The sequence below is a fragment of the Paramacrobiotus metropolitanus genome, unplaced genomic scaffold (genome assembly GCF_019649055.1).
Source record: "Paramacrobiotus metropolitanus isolate TYO unplaced genomic scaffold, Prichtersi_v1.0 Parri_scaffold0000190, whole genome shotgun sequence".
NCBI classification, from domain to species: Eukaryota; Metazoa; Tardigrada; class Eutardigrada; order Parachela; family Macrobiotidae; genus Paramacrobiotus; species Paramacrobiotus metropolitanus.
Window position 1 is genome coordinate 131,035 of NW_026570410.1, and position 14,407 is coordinate 145,441.

The following is a 14,407-nucleotide window of genomic DNA, read 5'->3' on the forward strand; positions in this document are numbered from 1 at the left end:
TAACTTGTATGATAGATGTATGCGTGATTCGTACACATACAACTAACCAACGCACATGCACTAGTATACATAAGTCCGTTTATTTACCGTATTAACTGCATGGATTTATACGGAACACGCACACTGGCAGCTGGCTTTCCCTTAGTGCAGCTTGTTCCACTGCATGTACACGGATTAATTGTGCTTTGTTCGGAACCTGATCTCCGCTTTAAATGACATTCTTCTTATTTAAACATTTTAATCACTTTCTACCAGCGCAAGCTTATGGTTATGTAGACTGGCTATTTGTCGAATAAAGCAGAAACTCGGCAATTACAACAGCAATCACAGAAACAGCAAGAAAGGAAACACGTAATAATTATGCATGTTAGAGCGCCCGTGCCATGTACGCTGCGAGAAGCCCATTAAAACTGATTAACGACATAATAAGAGAAACGCCGGCGATAGTGTTGGGGCATGTGGCCAGCCTCAGCTCGGCCGCGGAGTCTCGTGGAAACGTCGGAAACGTTTCCACGAGACGTTGGAAACGTTGGAAACGGAGTCTCGTGGAAACGTGGACCACCGGAAGGAGCGCATGCGTAGAGTGGGACACCTGATGCGTGGCCAGGTGAATAGCTGCTTCCTGGTACGTGGCCAGGGAGGTTTTGCGGCACCTGATTCGTGGCCAGGTGATGCCCTGATACATGGCCAGGGTGATGGATCCTGATTCGTGGTCAGGATGTATGAGTGCACCTTCCGGTGCGGTTCTGTGCGTACCATGGCGAAAAGCTGCGCGAGTGAGAACTGGGCTTTATTCAATATTTTACAAAGTACCCATGCGTTAGTCTAAACAGTACAACATGATGCTAAAGAGGGGTGGGAAGGCGGGTAACTTCCAGCAGTTGAAAGGTCACATTCAACATTAACGGTTGCAAAAATTATATTCGATCCGACACGCGTGCAAAACCAAATGAAATGACAGCCATCGCTTAACGCACAACCAAATTTCGCGCAATGCTATCGAGTAACTAGGTTAACTCCCGCTGCCGATGAAAGGGACGGAAAAGCAATAAGAGGAGGAACAGGTAAGCGCGGGAGCAGCTGCGGTGACAAAGGGCAGGCAGGCAATCCGCTAGTAAACAGGACGATTCCGCATTCCACGGAGATATTGAGGAGGCAGTCATCACGTCCGTGCGAAGTCCAGCAATCGTCCATCAATGTCCTGCTTTAACGAGAATTCATGCTGGCCGGCGTTTCTCTTACCGCGTTAAACAAAGTTAGCGCACCAGCGCAAACTTCCATTATGTAAGGGTCACGCTGGCCATCGGACAGTAGCGGTCAACAAACTTCCGTACTTCGGGAACAGAGCAGTCGTGCAGTCTGGCGCGCACCTACCATAAGAACGGTTTACCCAGCACGCTAACATCCACTGTAATCCAATTTTACTCGACTGCACGGGAGTTCAACCATAAAAATTAATAACAAACTGGAAACGTGCTCGTAATACGTGAATGACGGTTATCAGCAACACAAACTGACAAGCACACCACTTATGCATGTAACGTACAACTACGAAATCAAGCACCGATCAAGTTTAACTCAAGTGAATAAAGCATGTATTTCATTATTAATAAATACACACGATAACTGATAATTAAGTACCGCTCTTAAAATGACTATTAATAAAGAATGATTCCTTACCGTTTCCGGTCGGCTAAGGGTTAAGCTGGCCAGCTGTGTGGCTAGAAGTTTCTGGCTGTCATCCATAACCACACCGCTGACGTAGTCTCCTTCGGCCTTTCTGGCGAACACCAGTTGATGCGGCGCAGTGGCCCGTGCCACCTCTGCACAAAGAATGACATACTGCGTGTCTCAGGGTCAGGGTTGGAAACAAATTAACCAATCAGCACTCAACAACAGTCAACTAGGTAACTGCCCCCGCACGCACCAAATGAATGCGCATCTTCCACATTCTCCTTTTCCGGAGGCCGTTGAGTCAACTTGACGCAAGCTTCCAGGATGCTCATCCTACAAACGTTGCACTGTTATCGCTCAACTCGCAACAAGTCTGCAGTTTTGTGTCCAATGTCCATGCGGCATTGACGACTCAGATACAGTATGTAGGTACCTATATACCTTAAATACCGGCTTGCATTGCAAACAAAACCACTGATCATTAACTGACACCAAGTGCTGAACGAAGAACTCCACTCGAAAAAAAACAGGAAAAGTTTCAGAAAAAATAAGTACAGTAAAAATTCGCCACGTGAATCGTAGACGCCGTCCAACACGTGGACAGTATCGGTCAGCAGCGCCACACAGCCGACAATGCACAGCTTCCGAGGCAGCCGCCGTTGCACCTTTAGCACTTCCGGCAGCATAATGCGATCCAACAACATGGCAAAAATATTCGGCTGTACCTGCCATATTCGCCAACAAAGCTCAGCCAGGTACGTCTTTCGTCAACGAAACCACAATGTGCTGGGATAGAAAAGACGGGACCAGCGTATGCATACGCACCGTATCAGCACTGGAAATGAAGGCGGCCGTTCCCAGCCGCACCACCATGAGGTACAGTGTCGGCACCAGATCTACACCACACCATATACACCGCATAATTGATAAGAAACTGCTCAAGCAAATCCAGTCCAACGCTGCAGAGTCTGGCAGAACGTACTTACTTTGGACAAACTTCTCCGTTTTACTCCGTTTTACTGTACTGCAAGCGCTGGAAGAAGAGGGTAAAGATCCCTGCTAGATGCTCCTGCAAACTGTCTCTGGAATTTAACGCACAAACGTCAGCAGGCGCACTGTCCAGCAAACACGGACAAGCGGAAAACACGGTGCTCTACCGTGGAGTGTTGTCGATGATGGGTCGCAAGAGGTTGAATCCTTCGTGGTCGTACTTCTGGCTCGTCACCAGCATCTTGAATAGGCCCAGTGCCGGCTTCTACAAGAGTCGAGAATGTTGTGCTTTTAACTGGATACTTATCTACGGTAGACAGCAAGTCTGCGCCAATGTTAATGCATTGATGAGTATATAAACCGAGCCATTTTCGCAACAATTAGCCGAGTAAAGCAATCGCAAAGGACGGCTGTGTTTTTTTACCAGTTGTCCGACCACTTGCTGGGCGTTGGCCTGGAAGTAGGCGCCCACGAGGCGGACCAGCGACGGCAGCAGCGCCTCGTTGCCGCGCAGCGATGCCGGGTACAACAGCGCTAGCCGATCCAGTAGCAGCAGGTAGTCGGCGGGAACGTCACCGCTGCCGGCTCGACTCTCCAGTAGTTGGGCCAACAGTTGCAACACGTACGGGACGCATGCTAGACGACGTTCAGCAACGATTGATTTGTATACTGGATCATATGTATACACGAATCGGCTTTATGCGCCATGCACCGGCAATATTCAGTTGGAAATGCCGGGCAGCTAATACATTGCCGTCATTGCGACAGGAGTCAGCGAAGATGGAAGGATTAAAGTGCTTGTCAACTTGTCGTGTTACCTTCGACTGATTTCTGCAGAACAACGGTTGCGCCGGCTAGTAAGCCCTGTTCCAGTACTTGTACAAGAGGCGCGCGCTCTCGACAAGCTATGCGGATGCATAATGCCGTGGATTCGAACACATAATGAGCGTAGCGCGCATTTCCCGGATTTTGCATGAGAGATGGATTCTGTAAAAGAAGGCAGCGCATTTACTCAGCAGCGCATTTAGCAGATATTAAGGAAACGCTATGAATTTGTCAATAATTCCGGTAGGAAAACATGACAAAATGGTCGGAGAACTAACTAATACCAACAGTAGCTAAGAAGGACAATAACGAGTAAACAAGAAGCGTAAGTATGTGACTCATCATGATCCTACAATAAGCTGCGTTAAGCAGGTATGCGAGTACTGTTTCCCATTGTATTACGTTTGTGGTACTGGCTATGATCGCATTGTCCATCCGCTGCAGCAGTTGGGGCACAATGTCCATCAAATGCGGCCCCATTTCGCTGCTCCACTGGAAGAAGGACAGTGCTCGCATAACACCTAAGGAAGCAGGAAAGTGACCACGGTTCACCGTTGCCAGCAACTGCGTAGTGCGTGTACATTTCATGGCGTATTCGTTCTCATCCAGTCGTCCACGGGGATGGGCGTCATCCGGCGGACTAGTCCAGCGACAGGCCAGCAGATGCGAGAAGAGCGTCCGGGGTGGCAGAGGATTCAGGGAGGCGGTGCGATCCAGTGCGCCGAGATAGAGCGGCAGCTGGTGCGGTGTGAGGCGCAACCGCCCCGTGCTCCGCTCTTTCAGGGAGAGCAGTCGTTCCAGGCAGTGTGCGGCGTAGGTGTGCACCGCCGTATACGGCGATTCTAAATGGCGGACCACGGCCGGGAAGAAGGAGACCAGCATTTCCACCGGAAGCTGACAGCAAAACACAATAAAATGACCATCATACTTCGCCATCGCCATCATTTCGTACAACTGCACACTGTGAATCAACAAACTTGACACCCTTTACATTTGCCCGTGTTGGTGTGCACTTGTTGGATCGCATGATTAATACTTTCTATATCCAGCAATTAAATAACTAACGAACACCACAAAGCAGACAATATAAAAAAGTGTAACCTTTCTATACAGCAGACGAAATAAAACTACAGTGTATGAAAGAGCGACCGTTCTCTTGAATGTGCATTATGCCGGTTGCATTACAAAGCGCTCGGCATATCGGTCAGCCTGGTCAAGATGTTCAAGTAGTCGCCCGCTCGAGTGGCTGCTAATTCGGCCGAGTGCTAGATTTGTTGATTCACACAGTGCAGTTGACCAGTAGCGAAGTGCGCGTACTGCGTGCAATTGCAACTGTACCTGTGCTCCAAATGTCACCACAAATTTCAGGCAAGCGAACAGGAGCATAGCTTGATCTTCTAACATAAACTGACGTTCGAAACGCAAAAGTGCACTCGTTGACAGTCAAAGGAATTACCGGGACCGTTGTGAATATGCGGAGCAATACGGCGCTGACAGAACGCCACCACGTCAACGTGACGATTAATCGCCGTCGCTCCACACTGCATTCACACAGACAAAAGGTCAGCCTCGTTAACGTTGCCATTAGGGAAGCGTGCTCGCTGTTTGCAGGCACTGCATGACCGAAGCGTAGCGTTTCTGCTTAACCTAGATGACCTTTGCTACGCCTCGGTCGAACTGATCAAATGTCAAGAGTACAACAACTGCTCGTAGTCGTGTCGTACCCGTGGCCGTTGCTCCTTCGCAGCCAAGGCCATCGTAAGGAAAATGGCACAGACTTTCATCTGCCAATTACCATGGGAATCTTTCTGATATTCCTAAAGTAATAGAGAGCACTATAATGTTTGCGATGCATGGAAGCGGTGCAAGCTATAGTGACCCACACTTAACCACTTCTCGGTGCAGGCCAGCAAGCAGTCCGTAACGCGCTTCTCGTGGAATATCATGGCAGCGCGCACCAGACCAGCAGCGGCTCGGCGGCGTGTTGGGATATCTGCAACACAGGTACAGGAGTTGGTCGCAAGGACGCCTAATGAACATATTACGTGTGCGGCATTTTGTAAGCCCCATATGCACATTTTCGTCTAAACGGTGAAATTTCCTCGTTTCGCCAAACCGAAGTTGGTTCAAGACTACAAACTGTACTGTACAATGATTTCCTGTCGGTTCAGGTTAAATTCCAGCGGAATCATTTCATGATTCGTTGAGGTCCGAAAATTGGGCACCAAACGCGATCTGTGCGGGAACTGATATTCTGATTTACTGATTTTATTTTATGCACGTTTATTATAAGCATCCAGAAGCTCTGTTGTGGCTGCTGCTTGTTGTCCACGTCTTGAATGTATCCCAGCCATTCGAATTAGCGCCACCATCAACTGCTGCATTTAAAGAGGCATCGTCTCGCCGTACGAAGACATTCTTATTTCCTACCCACTGAACCCATTAAGGGCCATTACTACAGTTCTGCATGTGAATGTCAACGATTTTTTTACCGGTGTTTTAAGAAACCTTTTATACGGTTCTTTATAGTCATACGAATTTTGCAGAATAAATAGGGGAAAAGAAGTTACCTGAATCTTCAATATCACGACGGATACATTCTTCCGGCTGGGAATCAAAGTCATCCGTATCCGACGCTGTAAAGGTCATCGTACCAAGTTACACCTAACAACACTCCAAACAATTTATCACCGCCACGAAGTTGCTTTCACTCACGGCGCAGCTGCATATTTGGAAGGATGATCTGCTCACAAACGGCCTCGAGTAAGCCTTTTCCATTAAACACATTGCGAAATACATCCTGCGCCAGTGCTGCGCTCAGAAATTCCATGGAGCTCAGGACCAGCTGAAATGCATTAGACAGCATTGCATCTGTACGTCCAACACAAACAGCAGCCACGGCGCACCAGCCGTCTCCAAATTCAGAAAAATCTCAGTTTTCCAAGGAAGCTAGAATATTAACATACTTTCGCCTGCAAACGTCAGCAGGGCGTGGCCAAACCAAAATTAAGTAAATACGCACAGATCTGTACCGAGTAGTATTAGGTACTATCCGTACGCTTCGGTCACAAGTTCTTCGAGGAAGAATAATAATATTAGTATTCGCGTACCATACCTGGTCGTCCTGCATCCACGGTGTGGCCTTCGTCGTCAGCGTAACAACGCTCTGCACAAACTGTGCCGCATAAGGATCAAAAGCAACGTCATACTGAACAGCCAGCAGGGTGAGAATGTCACAGATTTCCGACTGGATATTGCGCAGAACACCCGGCTCATCATCATTCTATCGCCATACGATACAATTCAAATTCATTCTGTAAGATTTATAAATGCGCTATATACGACCATTTGACCAACAAGTATAAACTTACGTCAGCGCGCAGATCGCTGTTTTCGTAATACAAAAGTGTGTTAAAATTGGATATCCAGGCGTGGAAATTCTGGATAAATAACTCGGGAAATCCTTGGAAAATCAAGCTGTGGTAGATTTTACAGCAGAACAGAACGACATGGAACGCTTTAATCAGGGTGACCGTCGCATGCGAATCCTCACGAGATAATTCCTTCAGATTCGGAATGTCGGCGATAATTCCCTAGAAGTATATAATTACACGTATGCACAACACATCCGATTACTGCTTCAACAGGACGGTGATGCAGAAATGAGCGGGGTTACTAGGAAATTACGAATGTTACTGGTTACTTACTGCAATGGCAGGTATTGCACAAAATACCTACCTCGAATAACATTGTGAACTTGGTGGCGAACTTATCCACGACATGAAGGATTTCTTCCACTAGGGCTGGCGATTTGCAGGCGACACGATAACTAGCATTAGAAAAGCGACCATTAAAAAATTACAACTGCTCAACGAAGTGCATATAATGTAAGTATCTGTATGCGCACTGCTTAAAATGGCCGTGGGCAGTGCGTAGAGACGCCAGAATGGCGTCGATATCAGATTCCTTTGCGTCGAATCTGGCTGTGAGGTCAGTTATCAAAGCAGGCCAGTTCGTTGGGAAATCAATCTTCGCAATACCGGTGATAGTTTCGCTGATCTGCGCCAACAAAATTAAATTCGCGTTACACAAGTCAATGAAGTCACTCCGGAAAGCAGCCCACATCGCGCAAGTTTTCCGGCCATTACAAAAAATACTCTAATTTCAGAGAGACACAAAAACTACACCATAAGTCCATAACAAAGGATTAATTAGATAATATGTAAAGGAACAACTGGAAAAGAAAATGAAAGTGCAAGAAACATTAGGAAATACCAATATATAAAAACTCTTGTAGTGCTTTATAATGATTTTGTTCAGGTTGCGCAGTGCGCGATAGAATTCCGAGTGCTGTACAGTAATCAAAACGTACGTTCTGTTGAATGATTTGCGGGACACGATACATGAGAGGAACCAATTCCTGCTTCAGGTAGTCGCAGGTGGCAGCGGGAACCAGCACACTTTGCGCTTTATGGGGTTCCTGCAGAATGCAAATACGCCAACTCTAAGGTATGGGTACTTTATTCACCTACTGCTCACATTCTTTACCGGCCAGCATTTGCGAATGTAGTTGTTCAGCACTCCGGCAGCGGCCGCACGGATGTCTAATGCACAGGATGGATCATCAATAATCGACACCAGGAGCGGTCCAAAGTCCTCACGATGTTCCAGCTGCAGCAGAGCCATCTCGCCTGCGACAGAGAACGGGTGATGGATGGCATTTGCCGTACAAAATGACTTTCGGTCCACTGGCAACGAGCAGCTCACCTTGCTGACGGGTTGTGTCGGGCAGCAACGTCCACTGCAGGCAGAGCCGTAAAAAATCGCCGTCATTCGACATCTTCCGAGAAGTGTTGGCTGCTGAATTGATCTCGCACGTGCTTGCACGTATGTAGGTGGGCAAATAATTCGAACTGTATTTTATTCGAATCCGTAAGGATTCGGTGCATGCGGTTGCGTGCGGCGCAGCGGCCTGGCTGAAGAGTGAACAGCACTGGACTGTACCACTGTAATTATAACGCCCCTAGAACAACTTGGAAGGATGCGGCCAACCTTGGTTTTTAGTGGCCGCTAGGCGCTAGCTGTAGGCAGCGGGCAGCCTGCTACCCGTATAATAATTATGTATGTATTTTACAGAAAATTTGATAGAAGTACGTATGGGCGGTATGATACAAGTCGTCGTAACGTCGACGTAGTTTACAGATACCTATACAATACTTCTATAGGTACACCATTTATGACAGTATTTACTGTACTGTAATTAAATATCATTAGCTATAAATATACAGCCGTATTCTAATGTGATTCACTATTCATAACGTAAAAGTTATAACTGTCACTATTTATACTGTCCAATCATCTCCCATCTCATGCATGCACGAAGGACTTAGTAAAACCAGAAAGAACGACAAAGGCCAGGTGGAAATTCGCAATCATCAATGTGAACAGCACAGACAACATAATTATGCACGCAAGCGTCACTGCGGTGAATGGGTCGACTCGCTGGGCAGGACGTGCACAACTGCAAAGACATCGGTCGGAAGCCTAGCCATAACTGTGTTATGTAAGGTCACTTAAAAGCTGTTGTGTCCTGAATGTATCCCATGTCATCTTTTTCTTTGTTTTACCTTAAAAGGAGGCGCTGTTTTGTAGCAAAGGGCAGTAAACCAGTTATTATTATCTCGGACCGGATGGCTCTCGTTGGCACCGAACTCGGGGAGATGATACGGCAGGAACAGAGAACCCTCGAAAACGGTGAGCTGTGGTGGGCGAAAGCAAAAGTGTTGTGGTACATGTGCACGAATTGGGCACCATGTACGGGAACGCGGCATCGGTTATGGGAACACCACCAGCATCGGCTATTTTGGCCGAACTCCTCTTTGTGATTAAGGGGACCACTAGCAGTAGAAAGCGGGTCTGGGAAAACGGGAACTGTTCAAAAACGATGGCCAGATATGTGTTTTCCCAATTTTGACTGAACGCAGAGAGGATTTAGCTACACAATGGTGTGACGCGATCCTCTCTGGCCTGTGTCTAGACCGAGCTATTCATCAAACAAAGAAGAAACTTTGAAACCAAAAGCTGAATGAGAAAGTATCTTTGTTTAGGATGTACTATACATTGTTGTGTGTGTTTTCGCCTAGAAAGCTTATATACCGAAACTCCAGTGTTGCACAATCGACTGCACTCCGAATAACTGCGAAAAACACTTTTCGAAAAGTGTTTTTGCGTTTAATTGAATATTTTGAAAATTTTTTATCAGCATGTTTCGGTATATAAGCTTTCTAGGGGAAAACACACACAACAGTGTGTATTACATCCTAAACAAAGAAACTTTCTCATTCAACTTTTGGTTTCAAAGTTTTTTCTTTGTTTGATGAATAGCTCGATCTATATTGCCAGAGAGGATCGCGTCCACAATTGTCAAATCCTCTCTGCGTTCAGTCAAAGTTGGGAAAAGACATATCTGGCCATCGTTTTTGAACATTTCCCGTTTTCCCAGACCCACTTTCTACTGCTAGTGGTCCCCTTAAGCCGCACGTTTCCGTTTTTGGCTAAGACTGTGTAATCAGAAGAAATCGTTTACATAATACTTCAGAAACTGACGACCGTTGTGTACCGCCAGTTTGAATTAAGGCAGAACGTGACGTGGTAAAGAAGGAAGAATAATCATGCGTAGCAAGGTCACTTCCGATGACCGAACTGCGCTTAGTTTTTAGCGTTATGAACTACAGGATGGTGACTACAGTTGTAAATGTAAATCCAAAGGATCTGTATTTAAAACTATGTACGAGTGTAAGACCAGACTGACCAGTGTATAGCCTGACTGCACAGCAGATGCTGTTATTATAGTTTACCGTATTACGTTCCACAGCGAGGCTGCGAGTTGAGCGACAACGTACAAAACAACCCTTGTGGGTTTGTAGGTTTATGTTTGTAGGTTTTTAGGTTTTAGGTTTCCTTGTAGGTTTATTAATACGAAGTACTTCGGCCCCTTTTTCGTGTTATGTCGAGGGCGCATCTGAAATGGCAGTATTAGCAGCGAGAGATCGATCTCTTGAAATAAGTCACTATCAGCAGGCGTCAAAACGTTTTGATGCACGACAAAGTCTCCATCCTCAATTAATCATCTTTCTTAGAGTACAGTACGTTTAGGATGGAAAACAGAGACGGCGCAACCGAGTTATACAGTTTCCACGGTTTAAGAAAACACGAGACAGCTGTCCACTGAATGTATCCTGCCGTACCAGTTGCGTGACCTTTGCCGAAATATCAGTACATCGAATACGTGCCTCCTTCAAATTACATCCGTCTTGCAGTATGCTAGAATTACTGTAATTTGCCGCGTTTAACTAATCTAAGACGAACAATTTAATATAATATCTGTATATGCCGTTTGCTGGGCTCCGTAATCTGATCGACCCGGACTACTGCTGGTCGGTTACTGGCTGATTAACTGGACGCATTTTCATTACTGTTGCGGTATATATCGAAGCTTGATGACATTTTTGCAGTCTGATCAAGCATATTGCCGCTTTTTTTAGGGTAATACAGAATTACGGATGCATTGCACTATATGAGTACTTTGGAGTTTAAAGTATGTCGGTTTTGGTGAGCTGGAAACGAGCGCTGGTCGGAATATCTGCCTTCGTCTGCGTTTGGCTCGTCGTTCGCGGCATATCGTCGTCATCGCTCTTATAAAGAAAATTAATTTTGTGATCAGTATATAATGGAACTGGAATCAATCTCCTCAGGAACAGCTAGGAGAAATATGCTGGGATTAATCAAGACATCAACGGAGACCAAGCGTTGGTCGATTCCAACTCGAAGAAGAAAGGAGCCGGATGGGTCGATCGCTGCTACCATCATCGCCGCGATGAGCAGCCCGACAGACCTGTCTACGCGGCACTCCGCGACGAGGACGAAGGGCCTTTCCGGTTTCAGCCGGTTTTTATAATCAGGGCGCTGGTGGCATGTCCGCGTTGTTATGTGTATTCCCGTGTAGAGACAGTAGAGTCGTGGCCTGGCTAAGTTTGTTGTTGTTAAGCTGAACAAGTAAATGCACAAGTAAAAGGTCAAACAAAGCATCTTCGGTAACGCATTCGCAAACTCACGTATTTTGCTTTTTCGGAAAGAGACTTGAATATGCGTTACCGCAAATGCTACTCGTATATTTCCCCTCGTAAAATTTAATCTGTGGCGGTAACATTAATATTGGGATACAGTATTTTGTTGGGAAATTCCTCGTAGCAACCTGACTCCGTGCAAAGAATTTTCCTGGCGCATAGCAGATTAATTATTCCCGGAGAAAGAACATTTCTGGAGCAAAGAAGCGTCATTTCCTTTAACTGTCTTTTCAAGACGCCACTATACAGTTTCATCGAGTTCTACTACAATCTTATGGTACGGTATGACTTTTTAATAAATTATTTTTCAAAAATGGGAGGAATTGGAGGTTGACCCAGAGACAAAATCGAATTTTCCTACAAAATCGTATTTCCTGATTAGAAATACTGGTATTCAGCCAAGTAGATTAATGTATATCAGAATTAATGAGTCTAAGCCGTTTGCGGTACAATGAGTGGCTCACGCGAAACAAACCATCAGAATAGACGGCCATTTTGTTCAGCCACCCGGTACAACCTGCAAATAGAACAGCAGTATAATAATATTATTATACTTTTACTGTTGGATGAGCATGTGCAAGTAGTGTAACCGTTGCTGGTCTTGTTGTATGTTGCTGAAACGGACTATTATTTTCGTCGTATTCTTAATATTCACCAGTCCCGTCGCTGTAGTGCGAGCAATCAAATCAGGCAGATTAAGAACCACAGGAAAGACCACAAGAAAGAGAAGTGGAAGCATTTTAACCCCGCCCATCTAATGTATTCACTTGGCGCCATCCTTCCCTGGAGCCTACTTAATTGCGTCTGCTCAGAATAATCTGGCGCACGACAGCACGGATATCGATGGAGGCACTTGCGTCGTGTGCAAAACGCAAAGCTTGGAAAACGATGCTGTGTGCTAATTCTGGAATCTGGAAGTCTTGGCTTACCGGATGTTTTTTAACGCGCAAAGAAGGGAAAACAGCCAGATACTTCTGCTTTATGGTGAGCCAGATATGTAGCCGTGTTGGGCACACTGAATATACGCGCGAAAATCTCCAGTGATACTACGAGTATTACGATAGGGATAACTGTGGATGTTTTTCAATGTTTAAAATTCATTTCATTTTAATTTTTATTGGTAATTTAACGCGCCGCGGGGTTAACTGGAACCATGCACTCTAACGTCCAGGTAAGATAATGCTGGCTGTATACATGTACAGTTTGTACAGTTCGCTTCGCTAATTTGATGATTTCTAGTGCGGTCATTTCTAGGATGCTTGTAACTGCCCTGCCAAAAATTCATCAGCCGATGTACATCGTCTGCTTCTATTCAGATGGTTCGAGATTTAGGTGTCTAGCTATTAAGCTATAAACAGTTTGTATTGTAGCTATTTATTTATTATATTTCAAGACAGTAAGCGGAATGAATCACATTCAAACTGTCCACACTGATCATGACCGTGTGCGTTGCAGATACAACAACTTTTCCCCGGTTACCGACTGCAAAAAAAGGACTGGATCGAAAACATTCTTTTTGTAACTACACACATACAATTGTATTTGTGCAATTACAGTAAGAATGCTTTTGATCCAACATGTGTTGAACTACTGACCGTGAGCCGGAATCCATTGCGTGTGAACGCCGGTGGAATCTTGGTGTGGGGAACCTGGGTGTGATGCCGGTGAGTGCTACTGTATAAATACAAGATACACGTCAGAACAACATCGTCAGCGTGAACCAGAACACACGGACTGATGGTAATGTCTCGGTAGGCTGTACGTTAAGGCTTTCTGATTAAGATACCTGGATGTTGTTCGTGATGTTACAAGGACGCAAGAGCGTGCCGCCTGCGGGCGCTCGAATCCGCTCCGTCTGCGGCGGCCATTCCGTTCTTGGATTGCCCGGCAACGAAAACGATGGACCTCGCCCAAAACCATGCAGTTGCATCGTGCCGACGGCACCATGCATCTGCAAAGCGTTGGGCCGTTGCTGTGCCGCTGCTGTTGCACTGTTTGGCTGTATTCACAATAAAACATCGCAAACGTTAACAGAACCCTATGGTGTGTGGTCTGCAGTCGCAGATCAAATTCTTACTTAATTACCACATAGCTCGTTAACTGCGCGGCGGAAATAATTGTGTTGCTTGCTTGGGTGATATTCTTAATTTAAGTTTTAAATGCGGTAAAGCTTTCTATTTAAGGTTCTCGTACAAATTACATCTTGGCCGACGCCGACCAATGCGATTCGACGTTATCGAGTTATCGAGCCATCGGTGGGGCAGCGCTCATTGTGGACAATGATTGCCGGCACACCGATGGCTCGATAACTGGTCGTCGGGGACTTGTGACGGAATCTCCGTCGCATGATCCCGGCCGGCTTGGCGTCCGACTCTTCCGCCGCCCGCGCTGCCGCCGGTGTAGTGCCGTCCATTCGAATTCGCGATGCCACGAGGCTCCTCAAAGTGACATTTGCGCGCGTCAAAGCCGCAATATGTCCTCAGCACACGATCATCGCCACAATTTATAATTGTTTGCAACACAATGCTGTGCCACGCAGTTGTACATATTTAGCCTGAATCGTGCAACTTTTAATTTGATTATTATATTTTACTGAATATGACAATTAACGAGTTAATTGATGTCCATGTTAGCTGGAGGACATGCGCTCCCGCTTCCTCCTCTCCCCATGTGTAGCAAGTTACGTCAGTCTGTTGGTGGCGCTGCGCGTCGCCGTGGCGCTTAGATCAAAGCGGCCGCCGTCTTGCACGGGCATGCTGTTTGCGCTTAACACTGTTCGTGCGCTCGCAGTG

General features: G+C 46.2%; 1 protein-coding gene across 1 annotated transcript; it reads right to left on the reverse strand.

Annotated features, from left to right (window-relative positions):
* Positions 1-1,280: 1,280 nt before the first annotated feature.
* LOC129600712 (exportin-2-like) lies at positions 1,281-8,329 on the reverse strand. Its single transcript, XM_055499274.1, has 21 exons — positions 8,257-8,329; positions 8,038-8,180; positions 7,862-7,969; positions 7,397-7,548; positions 7,228-7,318; positions 6,861-7,082; positions 6,605-6,772; positions 6,205-6,334; positions 6,060-6,125; positions 5,373-5,482; positions 5,214-5,306; positions 3,892-4,383; positions 3,483-3,651; positions 3,089-3,300; positions 2,832-2,929; positions 2,695-2,756; positions 2,500-2,570; positions 2,230-2,399; positions 1,928-2,007; positions 1,681-1,823; positions 1,281-1,370 (listed from the first exon to the last, which is right to left on the reverse strand). Exons 1-21 carry the CDS (start codon positions 8,327-8,329, stop codon positions 1,281-1,283), a joined length of 2,943 nt encoding a protein of 980 aa, XP_055355249.1.
* Positions 8,330-14,407: the final 6,078 nt, after the last annotated feature.

Bases quoted from the DNA above. Each gene is read 5' to 3' on its own strand.
- LOC129600712 (XM_055499274.1), bottom strand. From the start codon at position 8,329: ATGTCGAATGACGGCGATTTTTTACGGCTCTGCCTGCAGTGGACGTTG. The intron at 7,083-7,227 runs GTAGGTATTTTG...ATATACTTCTAG, and splicing joins AGTTCACAATGTTATTCGAG to GGAATTATCGCCGACATTCC. The intron at 5,307-5,372 runs GTGGGTCACTAT...CTATTACTTTAG, and splicing joins GCACCGAGAAGTGGTTAAGT to GAATATCAGAAAGATTCCCA.